The sequence below is a fragment of the Eumetopias jubatus genome, unplaced genomic scaffold (assembly GCF_037043125.1).
Source record: "Eumetopias jubatus isolate StellerSeaLion01/CBP00866 unplaced genomic scaffold, mEumJub1_p1.0 scaffold_10, whole genome shotgun sequence".
Lineage (NCBI taxonomy): Eukaryota > Metazoa > Chordata > Mammalia > Carnivora > Otariidae > Eumetopias > Eumetopias jubatus.
In genome coordinates, this window is record NW_028274816.1 from 101,949,458 (window position 1) to 101,970,411 (window position 20,954).

Consider the following 20,954-nt stretch of genomic DNA (forward strand, 5'->3'; position numbering starts at 1 on the left):
GGGCTCTCGGGCGCCTTGATCTGGAGAGCAAGCTGGTGGCTCCTGGGCGCAGGCGAGGCAGACACACACACACACACAGCGGAGGCATCCGTACGCCCAGCAACACTAAAATCACCATTAACACGCCCCCTTCACACTGAGTGTTGTTTCCAAAGAGAAGCGTGGGATTCGAACATTCATGAGAGCGAGCCTCGGGCAGAGGTGAAAAGGCCGGCAGGCGGGGAGAGGCGCGGGTCCAGACTGTCCATCGGGCGGCGTAAGAGTTCCTCCACGTGCCGGGCGACGTCCATGGTCTCATCCAGGTCAAATTCTCCATCCTGGTCGAGGACGGGGTCAGGGCTGGGAGCGAGGGAGAGAGGGAGGTCAGAGGGAGCTGAGCAGGCCGCTGGCCCCCTCCCCTCTCAGACCACAGTCTCATGGGAACAGGACTGGCTCTGGCTGGCCGCCCCCGCGAACCCCAAGCTGAAAACATCAGTCATTGGCTCGTTGAGAGATACTCAAGTTCTAGTCTCAACGCTCATTGCCATATTGAGTGGGCTCAGAGAGTTCCTCTCCCTTGTCCCCCCGTCCCTCTCCTCTGCAAGACACGGTTGGGCCAGTCAGTTTTGCCCACTGTGACACTATTCCACTCAACCATGGGCTCCATTTGCTAAGCACCTACAATGCGCTGGGCCTTAGCCACCTGTAAGGTCGGTATTTGCTCCACTTTACACAGGGAGGCTCAGCCATGTTCGGAAACCCACTCAGGGCCACCTGGCTGGCAAATGGATTCAGGATTGGAATTCCAGTCTTTGTGACTCTCAAGCCCATGGTCGTCCCAGTGCAGCCTGTGTCTCCCAGGCACCCAGACATCCAGTTGGAGCCACCCACAGCTCAGAAGAGAATTAATTCTCTGCCCTGGGAACTCCACAGAGGAGCAAGTGATACCCCGTTTCCCTCCAACTCCTAAGAGCAACCGCCCCATCCGTAGCTCACCTGAGCTAAATGGTTACCTGTACTCTCTCAGTCCTGCCCCCAATCCCGTGTGGTAGGTATTCTTGCCTCCATTTTACAGATGTGGAAACTGAACATCTGGGAGGCTCAATAATTTTCCCAAGGTCATGCAGCTGGTCAGCACCAGAACAAGGACCCTGCTATATGTAGCTTATGTTCTATGCTTTTTACTGGCTGATCTCCCTCGCTGCACCTGGGCACATGCTGGAGCCCGGCCTGGGTGGTCTCAGACCTACAGGAGCTCTGGGTCCCTTTGCCCACCAGCCCTCCCGGGGCCCAGCCTGAGGCCAGGTGCCCACTTCCTTCCCGCGGAGCCCCATGAGAACACAACCTACTTCTGGGGATACATGTTATAATGAGCCTGGGGGCACACGGCTGGGGAGGGGGCCTGGTCCATGTAGGTGGCGCTGGCCCCGGCAGAGTCTGCAGACGCACTCACAAACCTGCAGGAGAAACACAGCAGAGTCTCAGTGGCCTCCGGGCAGCAGCTGACTTGGGGGGGGGAGCATTTTTACACCTTTTTGGGGTATGGAAGGACAAAGTGCCCACTGGGCCTGGGACTCCAGCTCCCTGGGTCCTGGTCCCATTGAGACTAAGCCCAGTTCCCTCTCCAGGGTTGAGCCAGGCTTCGGGGGGAAGGGCGGGCTGGGCCACGCAGGGCCTGTGAGTGGGAGGAGCAGCGGTGAGGGGTGAGGGGTGAGGGGGACTGGGGGAAGAGAAAGGAGGCAGCAGGAGACCAGAGCTGGACCCTGGGTACTTACTCAGGGACCACTTGCTTGATCTGTGGCTTCACGTATCCGTCCACCGCTTTAGCTGCCGAGAGGGGAGCGTGATGAGAACCTGCCTCTGGGAGCTCCCAGGCAGTGGAAGCCCATGGCATGCAGTCTGCCTCCTACCCACATCACTGTGGGGCCTCAGCGGGGATGAGATTTCCCACAGATTCCTATAAACACTTGCCGACGGACCCCTCGAGGGCCACCCAGACCCCTGGCTCCAATCTCATCCTTTCTCCTGCTTCCGTTTCTGGCCCTCTGCTCTCCCTCTCCTCACCCCACTCTGCCGAGGAAGCAGAACCAATGCCTAGCAGCAAACCCAACAGTGGACTAGGGACAAGTTGAAGAGGAAAAACCTGTCCATTTTGCTTCCCACGTTCAACTCGGGGGCAGGTTTGAGGGTGGAAGCCGTGAGAGCAGCTGATTAAGATGGGAGTCGTGCATTATGTGTGGGTATGATTATCCTGGCTCGCACTGCCTCCTGACTTCCTCCAAGGGCACAGAAGTGAGAATCCACCCAGCTTTGCACTTTGCAGAGAAGAAAGCTGGGTCAGAGGGTTTGTTTTCCCTCTCAGCTGCGAGACCTGAAATCCCCTCCCCGTGCTCCACACCAAGCCACCGACCAAGCCCACGGCGGGGAAATGGCCCCTGGGCTCTTCCTGGGGAGTCCCAGCTGCCTCGCCCCAAGAGCTTTGTCCACAGGCTGCGGAAGGGCCCAGGACGCACCGAGCACAGGGGTGTAGTACTTGGAGAAGACCTCATCCTTGGGCCGGTCGGGAAATACGTAGATGAGATAGCTCAGGTCCCCCAGCCGGTCAGCCAGTGACCGGATGGAGAAGTCCCGTGTGGTGAACGGCTTCAGGTTCCACAGGTTGCGGTCGGCTGTGAAAAGGACAAGCTCATTCCCACCACCCACCACCCTCAGGAGGAGGGTCAGGGTCATGGGGTTTGAGATCCAGCTTGTAGAAACATCTGGGTTTTGACTAGCCTGCTCTGCAACCCTCCACTTTGTCTTGCACTCCTTGGCACAGGGCAAGCAACTGACCATGGGAACACTTACCCAGCGAACCAAGCAAGAAGATGCCAGCAAGGCTAAGTGAGGGCAGAGAAGGGAGAACTCAGAACTGCTGAAGAACTCCCCCAGCAGCTCTGGAGGCTATGGGGCCAGTGACCATAAGTTCTCCACGACGGTAAATGGTAGAAAGGGAATGTATTTCTGAGCAACACTCTTTCCCTACTTTGAGTTCAGTTTCAATCTTTCCCCTGGGGAAAGCTTCTAAGGATGCAGACCTGATGGGGAATGGGGAGCAAGGAAATGGGAGCTGGGGCACTCACGAGAGTCAAACTTCCAGGCAATGGTGATGCCCCCGATTTCGGAGTCGCTAAAGCGCAATAAAAAGGTCCCATCGGGCTTGTTGATGAGCAGGTCATGGGCCTGTTGCTTGTTCACAAAACCTAGGATGGCCCTGGGTGCATGGAGCATACAGCGTCACTACCAGGCCAGCATCTTCTGTACCCGGAGCCCATGGCCTCCCAGCCCCCGGGCCCCCCCGCATTCCTCACCCGTCATTCCAGTGGGGCTTGTGATGCTTCTTCAGCACCTCCATGACCCCATCGAACCACTGCCAGAAGGTGTAGTTCCAGCCCAGCAAGTTCTCCTGAGAGCCCCCAGGAAACCCCAAGTCAGGGTTTGCGGTCCGTCATCACAGGTGGCCCAGGAAGCAGTCCATGCCCTCTTGTCCTCACGCACACCTCTCCCAATTCCTCGCCCTACTCGCCCCGCACTCCAGCGGTCCATACACGGACACAGCCCCCAACCCATACACAGCCTCAGGACGAGACACTAAACCCGCCTCTTGCCTCTCAGACACAGGGGTGGAGGTAGGAGGTGCCCAGAATTGTCTGAGCTGGACAAGACCTCCAAAATCGTTTCTGCCCCGATGGGCAGATGGGGAAACTGAGGCAGAGAAGGGAAGGGCCTGGCCACTTAGTTAACAGATCTAGGACAGGGACTCAAGGATCGGCACTCCCAGCCCCGGGTTCCTTCCACTGTTCTGCTTTGGCTCTCAGAGCTACGTGCACTTTCCTGCTGCCCCTGCCTCCATTCCCTGGGGTATTAGCCCCCGTCCCTCCTGGATGTGGGAGAGGGCAGGGCGGGGTGGACGGGGCAGTGCTGACCGAAGCCAGTAACCCGTCTGTGAGGTGGGGAAAGCCGGGCAGGGCACAGGTGGCCCTGGGGCAGGCAGCTGGTGGCGGGTCCCTCACCCTGTTGAACTGGGACCAGGACACGGACATGCCATTATAGTCTTCAAGGTGGCCACTGCTGTTGTTGAACAGCTTCTGAGCCAGGAACACGAGGTTCTCCTTGGTCAGGCCCCGGTTGCTCTGCACTTCGGCCTTGAATTTCATGTTGAGCGCCTCACACAGCTGCGGCCACAGCACTTTGTCGGGCACGGCGAAGGGCACCCTGCCCTGAGACGGAGAGAAGAGAAAGCAGACTGACGGAGTAGGAAATATTTACACACACACACACACACACACACACACACACACACACACACACACACAGATACCAAGAGACAGAGGCGGCTAAGAAAGATCCAGAAAAGGAGACACAAACACAAGAGAAAAAAGGGCAGGGCAGGAGGGCGCCTGGGTGGCTCAGTCGTTAGGCGTCTGCCTTCGGCTCAGGTCGTGATCCCAGGGTCCTGGGCTCAGCTCCCCTGCTCAGTGGGGGGGCCTGATCATCCTGCTTATCCACCCCCCCCACGTGCTTTCTCTGCACGTGCTCTCTCAAATAAATAAACAAAATCTTAAAAAAAGAAAGAAAGAAAGAAAGAAAGGCAGAGTGGCAGGGGCAGAGGGGTGGGTATACGGCGATAAGAGACCCAGACCAGGAGTCTGGGATAGAGATCAGGGACCCAAACCATGAGTGGAAGGAAGATCAGAGACCAGGGCCCAACGGCTACGCTCACAGATCTAGGAAATCCCCTTCCGGAGACGGGAACCCAGACGGAGGCTGAGGACATGCCCCAGGCAGCACGCTCCCGTGAGCTGTCCCTTACCTCACCTCGGCTCCGGTGTGCCCTGGGGTTGGCGGGGGACCACCCAGCAGGGCCCCAGGGGGTTGGGGCTGACTCACAGAGACTCCTGGGGCATCGGGGGGTGAGATGGGGGTCCCCCGAGGACTTACCGGCTCAGCAAAGGCATTGTCCCACAGCACGGTGGCGGTCGCATTGTGGTCCTGGCTGCCGTGAACGATGACAACCACGGGAAGGGACAGGGTCTACGGGAGTCAAAGGAATGAGTGTAGAAGGCACACGACCGCCATCTCACCCTCACTTAGCCCTCATTCCTCACCCACGATCCCACCCACAAAACCTCCCAATCAAACCAAAGCAAAATTCAACAACAACAACAAAAACCCCCCACAGCCTCGTTCTTCTCGGCCCATTACCTAAGTTCACTGTGGCTGGTGCGAGATTGTAACCTAGCAAGCAGGCACCAGCAGAGTGAAAGCAGGGTTTCAGGTAGCCCCCTGGGCTAAATGGGCCATGACCGTGTGAGGATTCAGAACTCTCTGGCTTTCCCAAACCAGTCAGGTGGCCTCGGGTAGGTCTTCACCTGTCTGGGTGACCTGTGGGGGATGGGAGAGTGAGGCCTCACCTTCACCTGGAACACAAGCTCATTGCTGCCAACACTGAACTGAGACTCAAACAGGACCGTGAACTTCTCCTCCGTCACGGATTCAGCGCCCCTCCGGTCAGCACGCTTAATCCTCTTTAGCGACTGTGGGGCCGGGGGGGGGGGGCGTGCGGAGGGGGATGAGGAGAAAGCAGCTGGTTACAGGGACTCGGCCTGGGCAGACGATCCCCCCCGACCCCAGGGGTCAGGCCCTGGGCTCACCATGTTCCGGAAGTGAGCACTGAGGGTGCCGGTGGCCTGGTGATACTCCATCACACAGCAGTTGTTCAGGATCTCGCCACTGCACTCGCTGGGAAGGAGAGAGGAGCCCCATCGCCATGCGGGCCCCAGGAGGATGGCTCTGTGCACACCCTGGGCCAGGTGTTCATGCCGGAAAGCCCAGCCAGCAGCCCCTGCCCCTGCCCCTAAGAGTGTTCCCCTCTGGGCGCTGGGGTGGCTAAGTCGGTTAAGTGGCCAACTCTTGCTTTTGGCTCAGGTCATGATCCCAGGGTCCCGGGATCAAGCCCCGAGTTGGGCTCCCTGCTCAGTGTGGAATCTGCTGTCCCTCTCCCTCTGCTCCTCCCTCTGCCCCTCTCCCCTGCTCAAACTCTCTCCCTCCAAAAAAAAAAAAGAGCGTTCCTCTCTGTGTCTCAAGCCTAAAGGGTAGAGCAAAGTTTTTTTTTAAAAAACTTTAAATAAAAAAATTTTAAGATTTTTTTATTTTTATTTATTTGACGAGAGAGAGACAGCGAGAGAGGGAACACAAGCAGGGGGAGTGGGAGAGGGAGAAGCAGGCTTCCCGCCGAGCAGGGCGCCTGATGCGGGGCTCGATCCCAGGACCCTGGGATCACGACCCAAGCCAAAGGCAGATGGCTAATGACTGAGCCACCCAGGCGCCCCTGGGTAGAGCAAATTCTTCAAGGGTGGGCTCTGGGTCTCTATTATTAAATTGTCATTAAATTATCTATCGTTGGGGCGCCTGGGTGGCTCAGTTGGTTAAGCGACTGCCTTCAGCTCAGGTCATGATCTCAGGGTCCTGGGATCGAGCCCCGCATCGGGCTCCCTGCTCAGCGGGAAGCCTGCTTCTCCCTCTGACCCTCCCCCTGCTTGTGTTCCCTCTCTCGCTGTCTCTCTCTCTCTGTCAATTAAATAAATAAATAAAATCTTTAAAAAAAAATTAAAAAAAATTATCTATCGTTAAAAATTCCTTCAGCATTGAGATTGATGTGGGGGCCCCCAGGGCCCCCTGGCAGCTTCTAGTGCAGTTAAAATAAAAACCATGACCACAGCCTACAAGGACCCCATGGTCAAACCCTGCCCGGCTCCCTGGCCTCCATGGGCTCCTCTCCCCTCACCCAGAACAAGTGAGTCATGCTGCCTTGTCTGTTTGCTGAACACGCAAACTCGGTGCAACCTCAGGACTTTGGCACCTGCTCCTCCTGTTGCCCCAAACACCCTTGACCTTCTTGTTTAGGTCTCAACTCAAGCATCTCCTCAGAAAGGCCTTCTGCAGTCACTCATGTGGTGAGGCAACATCTATCCGGATGCCATGATATCACTGTTTCATCTTCTCTCTAGAGTCTTTCACTTTTTGACATTGCTGGATCACTACAAGCACGTAACCGTCTCCCTCCCTCCGCAGCCCAAACGTAAGCTCTAAGAGCACGAGCACCTCTTTGGCTTCTTTATCATCCTATCCTCAGATCCCAAGGTAGGCTCTCAATACACATGACCCAGTCTCCCACTTCACTCATTCACTCCCTCATTCATTCACTCACTGCATCCTCGGTGGCTGGCCTGCTCTGATCCCTGGATCCCACCCCGGGTTCTCCAGCCACATACGCCTTCTCTGCGCTCTCCTTTTGGAAAAGGCCCATGTTCTCTCTGTCTGAAGGTCTCCCTCCCCTCTCTCCCCACACCCTCGCACGAGCTACTCCCACTCAGCCTGCATCCTGACACTGTCGTTCTGCCCCCCCGCCACCATGACCCACTTCCACAGTGCCCTCGGTCTCCCCTGGCGCACACTACATTTCTCCCGACTGCTGCTGGCTCTGCTGGGCTGGGCGAACACAGAGCCAAGGACTGTGTGGATCGCAGCTCTTCCCAGTCCTCATGATGCACAGGCACTCGAACAAGCCAGCTGTGCAACCCATGTTGACCGACTATGGGTCAAGAGGAACAACGTGTACACCAGGACAGACAGAATGAACTGGAGAGACACTGCACCACGGCTGCAGGGAGTGAGGCTGAGCTGCCCCCATCACCCAGGACCCTAGTTAAAGAAGAGACAGGACGTCCCAGTCCAGAACGTAGGGAGGGGAAAGGCAGGGACAGGGGCCCACGTACTTGCGGGTGTTCTCGTTCTTGAGCAGCGACTTGGCCTGCTGCTCGCTGATGATGGTGGCCTTCACCTGGGGGGGGTTCATGTGCACGTTCAGCTTCCCACCCACCAGCAGGCGCACCGTCGCTGCAAACTTGGTCTGGGTCTTCAGGACCTGAGGGGGCTGCTTCTCAATGATGAAGGTGCTGCGGGGACACAAGTGACCAGACCACACATGGCGCCGGCTCAGGCCTCCCCTCCCACGTGGGGAGGCCACCGGGGCTCAGGAGGCAAAGGAAGGGCGCACGGCACAGCTCCTGTGCCCAGGGAGGCCCCCGAGAGTCAGAGGAGGTGGTGGGAGGGGAGGCAGTGACATGACTGGACAGGCTGCGGGGGGACAAGGGCAGTCCGCGGAGCGCCCACAACACGCACTGGGCAAGGTCAACACCAAGCAGCCGTTGCCACTGAGGACAGAGGGGGATGGGGGCCCGAGACAAAGGAGACAAGGACTCCAACGAGAGCCCCCACCCCCGCCCGCGGCAACCCCGGTGGGCAAAGCACCCCTGCCTCCCCCGTGCAACCACCCGGGGGCCGGGCGTGGCCGGAGGCAGCAGTCACCTGGTCACCAGGGCTGAGATGATGTCTGTGATAGTGGCATTGACCTCAGCCAGCATCTCTTCCACTGGGCCGGGGATGGGCAGCTGCTGACAGAGGTGCTCAGCCCTGCGGATCTGCTGCCGGTTCTGCCAGATGATCTCGGCCAACTTCTCACACCTGCACGGGAGGCCCAGGCCACGGGGAGGACAACGGCGTCACCCCGTCCCCCAGGCTCGAGGCCGAGGGGCTCCAGTCTGGGGAGAACGCCCCAAGACCCAGCTCCACCCTCACCCTGGAAGGCTCTGCACCTGAGCCGCCGCTCCTGCCCACGGAGCAGAGCAGAGCACCCCGCCTGGCAGGAACACGGGGGCGCGGGGCAGCACCCCTGACCCGGCTCCACTCCGCCTGAGGGTCACTCTGCACACCCAGCCCTGCCCCCCTCCCCAGCACAGGGATTCCCTTCCTGGGCAGGTGGCACACGATGGGGGCCCCCAGGTCAGCCTCAGGAGCCAGAAGCCCCGGTGAAGGAAGCCTCGCTACGGGCCAGCGCGAGCCAGCTGCTCGGGGAAACGCGGGCGGCGGCAGGAGCAGCTGGTGGTGGCGCTCCTGCCCCCGCAGGCCGCCCCCCATACACCATTACCAGGACTGCAGCACGTCCAGGCTGCCCTCGGGGGGCCCTCCGTTCCCGGCCAGCTGCTGCCGCCGCTTCCACTGGATCAGCTCGTCGTCCAGAATGATGGTCTGCTGCTTCCGCAGCAGCTGCAGGGTCTTCTGGTGCTTCTCGGCCAGCTCCTGAAGGCAGGCGGGGAGAGCAGGCCCTTCTGGGCTCCCAGAGAACAGCCCTCACTCGGGAGGCAGGGCTGGGGACCAGGCCCCGGGCACAGGCCCTCCCCTCTCCCAAACCTGCACTGCCTCACGTGCCCCCCACAGGAAAGAGGGATCTGGCCTCCAGCTCTCCTGGGGCCCGCTCTCTCCCTGGCCCTAGCCCTCTCTCGGGCACCCCGGACGGCTCGGGATGTGGGCCTCTGAGCGTGGGAGGGGAGGACGCAGATGCCCCTTACCACGCGGTACTGCTGCAGTGTCTGGGCCTCGCGCTGCAGCCAGGCCTCCAGGGACACCTGCTTCTGCTGCAGGGCCGTCTCCCGGCTCAGCCGCTCCTGGGGACTCAGCTGGGCCAGCCCGCCAAACTGAGCTAGAGGGGGGGACGGGACACCCGTGATCATCATCCCCCAGCTCCCTGCAGGAAGCCCAGTGGAACACACACACCTCTTTGGGAGGCAAGACCCTCAAGGGGCTGCCCAACACCTGACCAACGGCAACTTGGGGTTCTAGCAGCCAAGGGTGCCAGACGTGAGCGGGCTCTGGCCCTGGCCTCTCGACTTTGATCTCCCCTTCAGGGAGTGTGCAGACGGAAGCCTGAGGGCACAGCTGAGGAGGATCCTGCCCCGAGGCCTCCCCTCCCACCTTAGTCCGCACAGCTGCCCGCCCAGACCTCCCCACGCCACACGGGGGTCCAGCGCGGAGCCTCGCTGCCTGGTTCCGTGTGGGCCCTCACCGTTTACTAACTGGGGGAACTCGGGCAAATCATTTCACTCTTCGGGGCCTCAGTCTGCCCATGTGCAGAAGGGGAGAATCTCGGCCCCTGCCTCAGTGGGTTGCTGAGGAGTAAGGAAGTGATGATCCACAAAGGGCTCAAGGAACCTCCCGGCACGCGGGCGCTCTAGGTGAGAGTTAGTCCTTCCTGGGGAGTGGCTTCCGGGGCGGGTTAAAGGGTGACAGAGACCAGCAGCTGCTCAGTCCCACCCCACATGGCAGGGCCTCCTCAGGGGAGCCCCCGCCCCGCAGGCTCTGTCCCGCCCCCGGAGCCCAGCAGCCTCTTCTCTGCAACAAGGGGTTTCTCTAGGTGCTGGCGGGGGCCTAACGTGTTGGTTTGTCCAGGTCGGGTGACCGTGAGCTCGGCTGACCGACCGGAAGGAGACAGAGAGGCACAGACAAGGGACAGACAGGGACAGACAGGGACAGACGGAGAAGGCGGGGGAGAGGGAGGCAGCTTCTCGCCACACTCGCGCTGGGACTCTCATCCATGGCAGGAATAGGGAGTCAGGGAGGCCTCCTTACCCTTCTACAAAAAATCTATTATGAAATACTTCAGACCCAGGGAAGGTAGAAAGAGTGATGCAAGGAACGCCTGTGTTATCAGTAACCCAGCTAAAGAAGCCACAGTGAAGGCCACCCGTACATCCTTCCCTGCTTGCAAACCCATCCCTGTCTCCAAAGGTAACCGCTGTCCTCCGTGCTGGGATTAGGACGGCCTGCCCATCACCTTGCTGAACATCCCAGTGTCCTCACCTGGGCTCAGACAAGGAGATGTGAGCATCAGCCTGTCGTGGTCGAGGGCCATGTCACACCGACCGAGGCCCTGCCTCATGGACACACAAGCTGGGACAGACTAAAGCAACTCCTGACAGCCAGGGCAAGCCCAGCACTAGAAGAGAACTGGAAATACAAGGTTCTGATCTCACGGCCGGGGACTGAGAGAGAAGACTACCGTCCAGCCGTGGCACACAGCAGAGTAGTCCTGAGGCCACCTCAGAAATCCTGCCACCCACAGGGGGGTGCCGGTGATCCCTCCACCTGGGCCTAACCTCCCTATGTGAGTGACCCACTTAGGTCTCTCCTGCCACTTTGCAGAAGCTTCTGGGAGGGAGGTCAGGAGGTGTGGGGCAATTCTCTGCTCCATGGAGGGGGCTGAGCCTTCTCTTGCACAAACAGAACAATAGTCTGTGTTTCCGATGAGTGAACTTGATAAGTGAGGCTGAACTGACGTTGCATGATGGGTATAAACCCAAAGCAGAATCTAACCCAAACCCAAAAATCGGAAACAGAAAACCCAAGAATAGGACTGGAAGTACTATCGGCCATCAAAGGCTTGGGGCAGAACCGACAGCCCGGAGGAGAGCGTGCGACTTCTGCTCAGGTCCTGATCTCTGGGTCCTGGGATCGAGCCTCGGGTCAGGCTCTGTGCTCAGTGGGGAGTCTGCTTTTCCCTCTCCCTCTGCTCCTCCCCTGCCTCATTCTCTCTCGCTCTCAAATAAATAAAATGTTAAAAAAAAAAAAAAAAAGAACTAACAGCCTAAATTCTCCTGTTCCCTAATCTAGGAAGAGGGCCACCCTTTCTCTGGGGTCAGTCCAAGATGGATTCAGAGGAAGACATGCTAGAATCATCCCACCAACATTTACTCAGCACCTACTATGATTCTGGCAAAATGTTGAGGAATTCGGATATGGGACACACCCACACGGCAGGGTGAGGAGAGCTTCAGTAGTTAAATTAAAACAGCATAGGGGCACCTGGGTGGTTCAGCCAATTAAGCGTTGGACTCTTGATTTCTGCTCAGGTCATGATCTCAGCGTCCTGAGATGGAGCCCTGCATGGGGCTCTGCACTCAGCGGGGAGTCTGCTTCTCTCATTTTCCTTCTCTCTCTGCCCCAACCCCCGCATGCTCTCTCTTTCTCTCAAATAAATAACTAAATAAATCTTTAAAAGAAATAAAACAGCATAACAGCATTCTAAAAAAAAAATTTAAATAGGTTTTAAAAAGGGAGGAAAATGACTAAAAATTTAGGGAGAAAACAGAAAATAAACATTAAAATGTAGATCTCAATGCAACTGTATTAAATAGTACGTTAAATATTAGTGGACTAAACACCTCAATTAAAAGCAGAGATCGTCAGGGGCACCTAGGTGGCTCAGTTGGTTGGGCGAATGCCTTCGGCTCGGGTCATGATCCTGGAGTCCCAGGATCGAGTCCTGCATCGGGCTCCCTGCTCAGCGGGGAGTCTGCTTCTCCCTCTGACCTTCCCCCCTCTCGTGCTCTCTCACTCTCCCTCTCTCTCAAATAAATAAATAAAATCTTAAAAAGAAAATGCAGAGATTGTCAGAATACTCATAAAAGCAAGACTCAACAATATGGTATCTACCTTTTAAATTTTAAAAAACATGTTATCAAGATATACTATGGCTTATATAGAATAAGAAGGCTGTAGTGGACTTCAAGACAAAAAGTATTACCAGAGATCAAGAAGGGCATTTCATAGTTATTAAGGTATCAATCAATCAGCAAGACATAATAATCATAAACTTATATGCATCTAATAACAAAGCTTCAAAACACACAAAGAAAATATTTACAAAAATAATTGGAGAAGCAGACATTTCCACAATAGGAGATTTTGATCCTCCTTTTTCAGCACCTGATAGAACAATCAGGCGGCCAAAAAAAAAAAAAAAATCAGTGAAGACAGAAACCATAGTGGTTCTCAACATGTGGACCAGGGATCCCTAGAAGGTTCCCAAGAACTTTACTAGGAGCCTACAAAGCCAAAACTGTTTTTATAAGGTCAGAAGACCTTACTTGCCTTTTTCTCTTTCGATCTCTTAAAGGAATACAGTGATATTTTCTAAAGGTTGCAAGATATGTGATATTATAATAGATTGAAAGCAAGACCCAGCTATCTCCTATTAAGCTTCACATTAAAGAGATGTGTAAAAATCTAAAGCAATGCTTCTTGATAAGTTTTGTTTTGGAAAATACAGATGTTGGTTTTTTGGTTTGGGGGACTTTTTGAGTAAAACTCTTATGTTAACATTATTTAACTTAAAATTGCTACTTTTAAATGAAAAATTGTGAGACATATATTCTTTTAAAGTCCACAAGATACATTCACCAAGACAGAGCATACACTGGGCCATAAAATATGTCTCAACAAATTTAAAAGAATTGAGATGGGGCACCTGGGTGGCTCAGTTGGTTAAACCACTGCCTTTGGCTCAATCCTGGAGCCCCAGGATTGAGTCCCACATCGGGCTCCCTGCTCAGCAGGGAGTCTGCTTCTCCCTCTGACCTTCTCCCCTCTCATGCGCTCTCTCTCAAATAAATAAGTAAAATCTTAAAAAAAAAAAAAAGAAAGAAAGAAAGAAAGAATTGAGATCATACAGAGTATGTTCTCTGACAATAGTGGAATTCAATAATAAAATGCAAATGAAATCAATAATGATATGACATATGGGGAAAAAAACCCAAATATTTGGAAATTAAACAATATACTTCTAAATAATGTATGGGCCAAATAATTATTCAGAAAAGAAAATATTTCAAACTGAATAATAATGAATATACAGCATAGCTAAAATCATGAAATGCAGCCAAAGGATTGCTTAGAAGGAAATTTAAAGCTCTGAATATATGTATCAGAATAGAAGAAAGGTCTAAAGTCAACGACGTATGGTTTTACCTTAAGAAGCCAGAGAAAGAAGAGCACAAGAAAAGGCAGCTTGACACTTCCTATTCTCACGAGGATGGGATAGAACAGCTCTGGGGTCAGTCTGGAGTTGGGGGAAGATGGACCATGTCTCAAGACTCCTCAAATTGTATCAGGAGTTGATTTGTTCTGAGTTAAATTTTCTTTCCCCACACACTTATCATGACAGCCACTGGCAAACTACGGACCTAGGAGACAGGAGAATTTTCCACTGTAACCTCCTCTTCCCAGTTCCATCTCCTATCAGGGAGGCTCAAGAAGGGGCACTTCTGGAGTTCCACCTCTCCCCAGCCTGGTTCAACCAGGAGACTCCCAACCTAAGTCCTCCCTCTAAATGGGGAACACTTTGTCCGTATTCATTCAGTCATCGAGATACTCACTGAATCCCTACAATCAGGGAGAGAATATTGTTTAGTAAAGTACTGGGATTTTATGACATATCTCTAACTGAGATCTGGTTCCGCAACTTATAAGCAATCCAGGCCACATTACTTGCTCTCCTGGAACCTCAGTTGTACCATCTACAAAATAGGGATAATAACAGCTACCTACTTCCCGGGGCTGCCGTAAAGTTTGGATTGAAAAACGCATGCAAAGGGCTGAACCTGGAGCCGGACCCATAGCAGGGGCTCAATAACAGGGAACCATTACTTCTCCAAAGCTTTGGGTAAGGCTCTGTGGAGACAGACACGGACAGAGTCCCAGCCTTGCAGGAGCACACAGAGGGGTCCTCACTCTTGCCCTCATGACACACACTGCCCCAGCCGCGCGGGCCTCACCCTGGATCCTCAGGCTCTCCTGATATTGGATGATGAAGTACTCTTGAGTCTGCTGAAGCTTCTTCAGTTCGTTCTCTGTGTCCTGTGTGACCAGTCGCAGCTCCTCAAACGTCTGGTTGATCTGGAGGTGTTTCTGGGACATGGCGTCAACCAGGATCCCAGCGGGAGAACTCCCCTAGGGACATATCAGGGGGAGAGTGCAGGCAGCAGTGAGCTGAGCAGTGAGGATGGAAGGCAACCTCAGGCTTCGGGGAACGCTAATACCACAGACCCCAAACTCCAAATCTAGAGTAAGATGGGTAACTTGAGTCGGAAGGATAGTCATTTACCAGAATTGGTGTGGAGTTGGAAAGAAGGAGGGGAAACAGGTGAACTGGAGGATTAGGACAACTTCATAAAGCACAGTAGAAGCTTCTGTTGTAGCTCTGGCCTCCACCTGAGTCGCCCAAACAGGGTCCACCTAAGCTCTCTCTGGAGAGACTAGAACTCAACACATGCAGGAGTGACCTGGATTTGCCTACTAAAGATGATGACCCCTTCATTCCACATTCGTTCACCGATCCAATGCCATGGACCATGTGAGGTGCTGGGGACACAGTGTGGAAGAAGGCTGTGTGAACACACATCATCCGTGGCCTCACTCAAGACCTTCTCGTAACTGAGGGAAGTTACAGGGGAGGTATAGAAAGGGCATTTAGGTGACCTGGCCTGACCTGTTCCTTCAACATCTGGCTGAGAGGAGACCAAACCTTCAGGGCCTGTCCTGTAAACTCTTCTCAGAATAAAATCCAAACTCTTTCCCACAGCTTCCAGTGCCCTAGCTGAGAGCTTCTGCCTACCTCCACCCCCCCTAGCACCACTGCTGCCCAAGCACACCAGGTACTTTCTGTTCCTTGAATACACAAACATGTTCCTGCCTTAGGGCCTTTGCACTTGTTGTTCCTTCACTCTGGAACATTCTGGCACCAAATCTTCCTAAGGCTGGCATTTCAGCTGGCACCTTTTCAGAGCGACTTTCTCTGATGGGCCGATTTCGAATAGCACCACCCTTATCTGAAAGTGTCTTGTTCTGTTTTTATTTCTCTCTTGTCTGCCTCCACGCACTAGGATATAAGCTCCCAAGTGCTAGAACCTTGTCTGTCTTGCATGCCGCAGAATCCCCAAGGGGTAGCACATCATAGGTTTTCAAGAGCAGCTTGATGGTTGGGAGAAGGAACGATTTCCCCCGTCCAAGACAACACCTATGCCCTAGACAGGTGTTTCTTAATTGGAGCTGAACTCATTTGTATATTTACAGATAGTTCTGTGGTGGCAACAAGTCAAGGGATACAACAGTTTTCCTGCAAGACTCTTTGTGACCTGGCTTCTGCCTCCTCTCTGGCTTTACCTATTGGGGTTCCCAAGTTGGCTCCCTTCTCCCCAATGCCACTGACTACTTGCAAGGCTTCAAATGCGTTAAGACGGTTCCTGCCTTCCTGGCCACACTCCTGTTACTTTTGCTCATCTTTCCTTCTTCTTCCCCCTTTCCCCTTGTGGTTTAGACATACCTGTCCTCAGGACACCCCCCCCCCAGGCTGCCTTAGTCTGAGTTGGGTACTTTTTCCATATATGGCCCCTTAGTACGCAGCTCACCCCTAGAGAATCTATCACTGCTTGAATTCCTTTCAGGTGGGGACCAGGCCTTTATCTGTTTCTCTAGTCCTAGCCCAGTGTCAGACACCACAGGACCTCCATAAATGTTTACTGAATGAACTGTAAAATTCCTGAAATCAGCACCCACAGCAATAAATAAATAAGCTCCAGGCACTGTTCCGTGGTCTTTACCTATGTGATGCCACTTTATGAAATTCATCTTGCTTTACTCTAGATAAAATAATGTTTGTCCCATTGTTCAAGCAGATGTTCAATGCCTTCATGATTACAGAGCTCGGGGGATGAGTCCCTTTCTGCCTCTCTGGGCCTCACCTCTCTGAGCTTGCCAGGGTGTCTCTTCTGACACAGACCTCAGCTCCATCTCTCCTCACAGACCACCAGAGAACATTTCTCATTTCAACCCTAGCACCATTTATTAAACGACAAATACTTTTTCCTGGTGGTTTGTGATGCCACGTCTAATGCGGGTTGAATTTCCAGGGGTGTGCGTGTGTGTTTAGGGTTTCCTCTTCTGTTTCATTGGTCTGTTTGTCTATTCCCGGCCCACACAGTATCTCATTTAATCCTGACACTAATTCTATAAGGTAGGTACCGTTACTAGCCCCATTTACAATTGAAAAAACAGAGGCTCAGCAAGGTTAAGTAACTTACTCAAGTCTCACAGCTAGTAAGTGATCAAGCTGGGGCCTGAGGAGAAGGTACAGGGACTGGAGCTGCCATGTGCCGTTGCTTCTCACACTTGCCCATGTCCCTTATTTCCCTGGTGCTCTCTTGTCAGCATTCATAAAACACAGTTGTGTCTGGAGGAAAGAGGTGTGTGGAAGGACTTCCCAGCTCCTCGCCGCACACCATGGGACACTCACATTGTTGGCTTCTCGCACCAGCCTCTGTTCATTGTACAGAATATGTCGGATGCAGCGGACCAGCTCCATGGGACAGCGGTCGTACGTGTTCTGAAAGAATCCCAACAGCAGTTACGATTGGCCACCCCCCACCCGCCGCTCCTATCATGCCCCCCACGGTGCCATGTGCCCCCCCCCCCCCCGCCCGACTTCCTTTCCTCCAGCCTCTGCCTCAGCTTTCCTCAGGAAACCTCAGGAACTGTTACCAGACACCTCTATCTCTCCTTGACTCAATTTCCCCTCCCAGATCTTCATATTTGGTTTGCAGTGCATCAGAAACCCAGTTTACAAAGTTTCCAAAGTGCTTCCAAACTACTATCTCCTTTGACTTTCAGAGCATAGATACCCTGACATCGGCAGAAACTATTATCCCCATTTCGCGGATGAGAAAACTGATGCTCAGAAAGGTTAAGTACTTGTCCAGAGGCAAACAAGTGAGCAGATGACTTGACTTGGGGCATCCAATGCCAAGGTCAAGGTACTTTCTACTGCTGCCCTGGCCTTGGGTTCCTATTTTGCCTTCCTCTTCCAGCTTTCTCCCATTCCCTCCCTCTTCTGGGATGGACTTTTTATTTCCCTGGCACCCTGCTGCTTGTATTTAAGAAGGGTTCTCTGAGAAATACAAATAAGTTCCAATAAATGCCTGACTGTGATTACCACCCACACCCCGGTCCTGGTTCCACAAAAACTTCCTCTCTCCCCATACTCTCCCTGCTACCTCCCCTACCCCCGCCCCCTTGCCCCAGTGAAGGAGAAGGCACATCTTACAACTACATCCTTCATTCAAGGCTCCTTTATCCAGCTCTTGCCTCCAGGGCAATTCTGCTCCTCTTGCACCTTTAAAAGAGTCCTAGGAGGGATGCCTGGTTGCCTCATTCCCTCATTTCTAGGAGCTTTTGGTCTTCCTTTGTCGAGCAAAGGACTCTTGACTCAGTCTACCTCCATCCCTCTTGCTTGATCTGTTTAGAATGCCACTTCACCCAACCCCCCTCTGTTGGGGACAAACACACCCCACCCCTTGCTTTGTAGTGTGCTAAAAAGGAATCTGACAGGTCTGATTAGAAAGAGGGGGTGAGGGAAATTGAAGAGCAGAAAAGTTACCGATTAGCTCAGGGTCACACGGTGAGTCAGTGACCAGGCCAGGAAAAAACCTAGGGGTTCTGTTGCTGGAAAGAGAAGGCAGACACTACTTTCCTGCAGATGACCCTGCCTACACACCCACCTGGAGTTGCGTGGCATAGTGCCCCAGCTTGATCTTCAGTAAGAACCCATCTTCCCCGACTTGGTGCTCCGCCTTCTTCTGCAGCTCCTGCACCAGGCCCTCCAGGAGCTGAGTGGCCTGGGCTCTGTCCTGGGGATTGTCCAGGTCGATGGCATCCCTTGGGGCAGGGCAGGGGAGAGAAGACTACTGTGGCCTCTCCTTGGGCAAGGAGGTCAGGCACCAAGAAGGAGTGGGAAATCCCCGGCTCCAGGCTAAGGGCACTGCAGAGCCCACAAGACTTGTTCTGGGCAACTCCACAGGCATCACAGTCTAGAAACACCCCCTCTCCCCTCCCAAGGTCCCCTTTCCCTGTTCCCCTTTCCCAGGGACACCACCCCTTCTGCAGAGAGGCACAGAAAGGACTAGAATCACACCAAAACACAAAGAGAAGAGCTAAAGGTCAAAGGGCCTGTGTGGTAGGCTCCGCAGACGGCGGCTCAGGGCTGGAGGACTTACCATGGCTGGCTCTCGATCCACTGCGCCAAGTAGTGCCGAACCTCGATGGGGAAGTGCTGCCCATACAGCACCTGCATCTGGCGCAGCGCATCTCCCTGCAGCTGCTGGGCTTGGATCCAGCCCGCCATGTCCGTTCACCTAGGGCGAGCGGAGGGCTGCAGAGGAGGCTCCTAGACAGGAGAGAGGGCTGGGCCTGCCTCTGACCCTGCCATGCCCACCCATCCCTGGACCGCTATCAGGCCAGGCCCCTCCCCTCCCACAGACACGCTTTCCTGTGCGGGAAGAAAGATGGTGAGGAGGGGAAGGCCGCCCTGCCCTCCAACAAGGAACCCGCTGAGGCTTGGGGAGGGGCTCCTGAAAGTCAGGTGCCCTCCCCCTCTTCCTCTCCCCTCGCCCCACCGGGGCTTCCCCAGAGGGGGGACAGCTAGAAAACTGAAAGAGAAACTTGACTCGGAGGCCCACGGGCCCTCTGGGGAAGGCTGCAAGAACCCCCCCCCTCCCACACACACACACACACACCCACCCCGCCTCGAGCCCCGAGTCCCAATTTCTGGGCTGGGGGTCGGGTGTTATTCCAGCCCAAACTTAGGGCACCGATGGCTCCCACCTAAAGGCTCGGTCCCCGCCGGCACGTGGGTGGGGTGGTTGAGGAGGGAGGGCTGGGGAGACAGACGCTGTCTCTACGGCGGCGCCCCCCAGCCGTGCCCCCGCGGTCTCCCACTGTCTGGCCCGACAGCGCCCCCTGCTCCCCGCGGCCCCCTCCCTCCGTCCGCGTCCAGCGTCCCGCGCCCCGCGCCCGCGCCAAAGCTCCCTCTCGGTCCGGGACACCCGACCCCGCGCCCCGGCCGGCCGTCGGGCTCCGGGTCCCGGGGCGCGGGGGCCCGGGGTGGGAGTCGAGGGCCCCATCTCCGCGCGCGCCGCTCGGGACGCGCTGCCGGGCCACCCACCTGGTGGCGCGGAGCCGTCCGGCGGCGGGGCCGGCTGTCCGCCCCGCGGCTCTCGCTCCCGGCCCGCGCTCCCGGAGGCGGCGGCGGCGGCGGCGGCTGTTACTACAGGAAGGAGCAGAGAACAGCGATTTCCTCCTCGAAGGTCAGCTGCCTCCGATAGACCATACACAGCGCGCGAGCTCTCGCCAACACCCCTCCCAGCCTCTGTCGCTCCCTCCCTGCCTCCGCCCTCGGTCGCTGGCTCCCTCGCGAGTGCGCAGCGGCGGCACCGGCCAGGCCCCTGGTGGCGAGGCTGGGCGGCGCCGCGCCTGGGGGCTGCCCCGACGGCGGGGTCCCCCGGGAGTCCCAGGCAGCCCTCGCCCGCGGGCCCCCGACCGGCGGGCAGCAGGCGTTGGAGTGGCCGGGGATGGGGGTGGGAGAGCCGGGAAGTCCCGGGCTCTGGAAATCCCAAACCAGGGCCTGTTTTCTCACCTGTAAAAAGGGAGGAGGGTAGGGTTGGACTAGCTGGAGATGCCTTCCAGCTCTGCGTTTGTCATCTTTTGAGTCTCTAGATTAAAAAAGTAAATGTAAATGTGGGGGGGGTTGGGGACACAGCTTTTGTGACCTCAGAGGCAAAGCCCTAAGGAGGGGAAAGATTGGGGATTCCAGAGAAGGCAGCTCACCACCAGGGCACCACCTCCCCTCCTTCCATTACTCCCACCACCCTGCACTTGCCTCTGCAGTGGAAACAGGAAAGAACCTTGGCAGTCTTAAGTTTCAAATCCCTCCCCAAAATTTTGCAGATAAGAAATGGAAGTCCAGAGAGGGGAAGGAGTTGCCCAGGGTCACACAGCAGGCATATGGCCTGGTCTGCAGACTATGATCCATAAATGATCCTGCCCCTCTGCTCACCCAGTCCAGTCACATCTGAGGCTGGTCCTACCTTCAGAAAGGTCCGGAGGGGCTGTCTTGAATCCTCACAAATTCACAACTGCCGGCTGGCCTTTGCAGGCCCTGTAGGGGGCTCTCAAGGAGGGGGTTGTGACCCAGGCAAGGCTCAAGGAGGGTGGGCCTGCAGAATTGAGCAAGGCTGGGCTGGAAGCCTTCCATCCCCTTTGCCCAGCTTCCCTCTCCTCTGGGCCTCCCCTCTGCCTGGCAGCTGGGATTGGCAGCACCAGGGGAGGGCCTCGCCAGGCCAGGACCACATGTCCTGGAGGGAATCATTCTCATCTACCTCCCTCCCTCAAGATGCCTTCTTGAGTCTGCCCTTTTCTCTCCATTCCCTCCC

The 20,954-nt window shown here is 55.5% G+C and overlaps 1 protein-coding gene across 2 annotated transcripts; it reads right to left on the bottom strand.

Annotated features, from left to right (window-relative positions):
- Positions 1 to 85: 85 nt before the first annotated feature.
- On the bottom strand, positions 86 to 19,793 carry LOC114201340 (signal transducer and activator of transcription 5A). Of its 2 annotated transcripts, none has more exons than XM_028093948.2 (19): positions 19,688 to 19,793; positions 18,741 to 18,878; positions 18,246 to 18,402; positions 16,985 to 17,074; positions 14,469 to 14,643; positions 9,429 to 9,559; positions 9,008 to 9,159; positions 8,389 to 8,544; positions 7,797 to 7,976; positions 5,673 to 5,760; positions 5,433 to 5,555; positions 4,960 to 5,052; positions 4,032 to 4,238; positions 3,330 to 3,424; positions 3,102 to 3,232; positions 2,493 to 2,648; positions 1,755 to 1,806; positions 1,329 to 1,436; positions 86 to 339 (listed from the first exon to the last, which is right to left on the bottom strand). In XM_028093948.2, the coding sequence occupies exons 2-19, from the start codon at positions 18,866 to 18,868 to the stop codon at positions 177 to 179; spliced, it is 2,385 nt and encodes a 794-aa protein (XP_027949749.1). In that variant the 5' UTR covers positions 18,869 to 18,878; positions 19,688 to 19,793; the 3' UTR covers positions 86 to 176. The 2 variants fall into 2 exon arrangements, with proteins under 2 accessions (XP_027949749.1, XP_027949750.1); XM_028093949.2 differs by having other exon boundaries at positions 18,741 to 18,910; positions 19,688 to 19,789.
- Between the last annotated feature and the right edge of the window lie 1,161 nt (positions 19,794 to 20,954).

Coding starts and splice junctions, on each gene's coding strand:
- LOC114201340 (XM_028093948.2), bottom strand. CDS start 18,868: ATGGCGGGCTGGATCCAAGCCCAGCAGCTGCAGGGAGATGCGCTGCGC. Junction 3,425..4,031: donor CCTGGTCCCAGTTCAACAGG/GTGAGGGACCCG, acceptor GGGGGCTCTCAG/GAGAACTTGCTGGGCTGGAA. Junction 1,437..1,754: donor ATCAAGCAAGTGGTCCCTGA/GTAAGTACCCAG, acceptor TTTCTCCTGCAG/GTTTGTGAGTGCGTCTGCAG.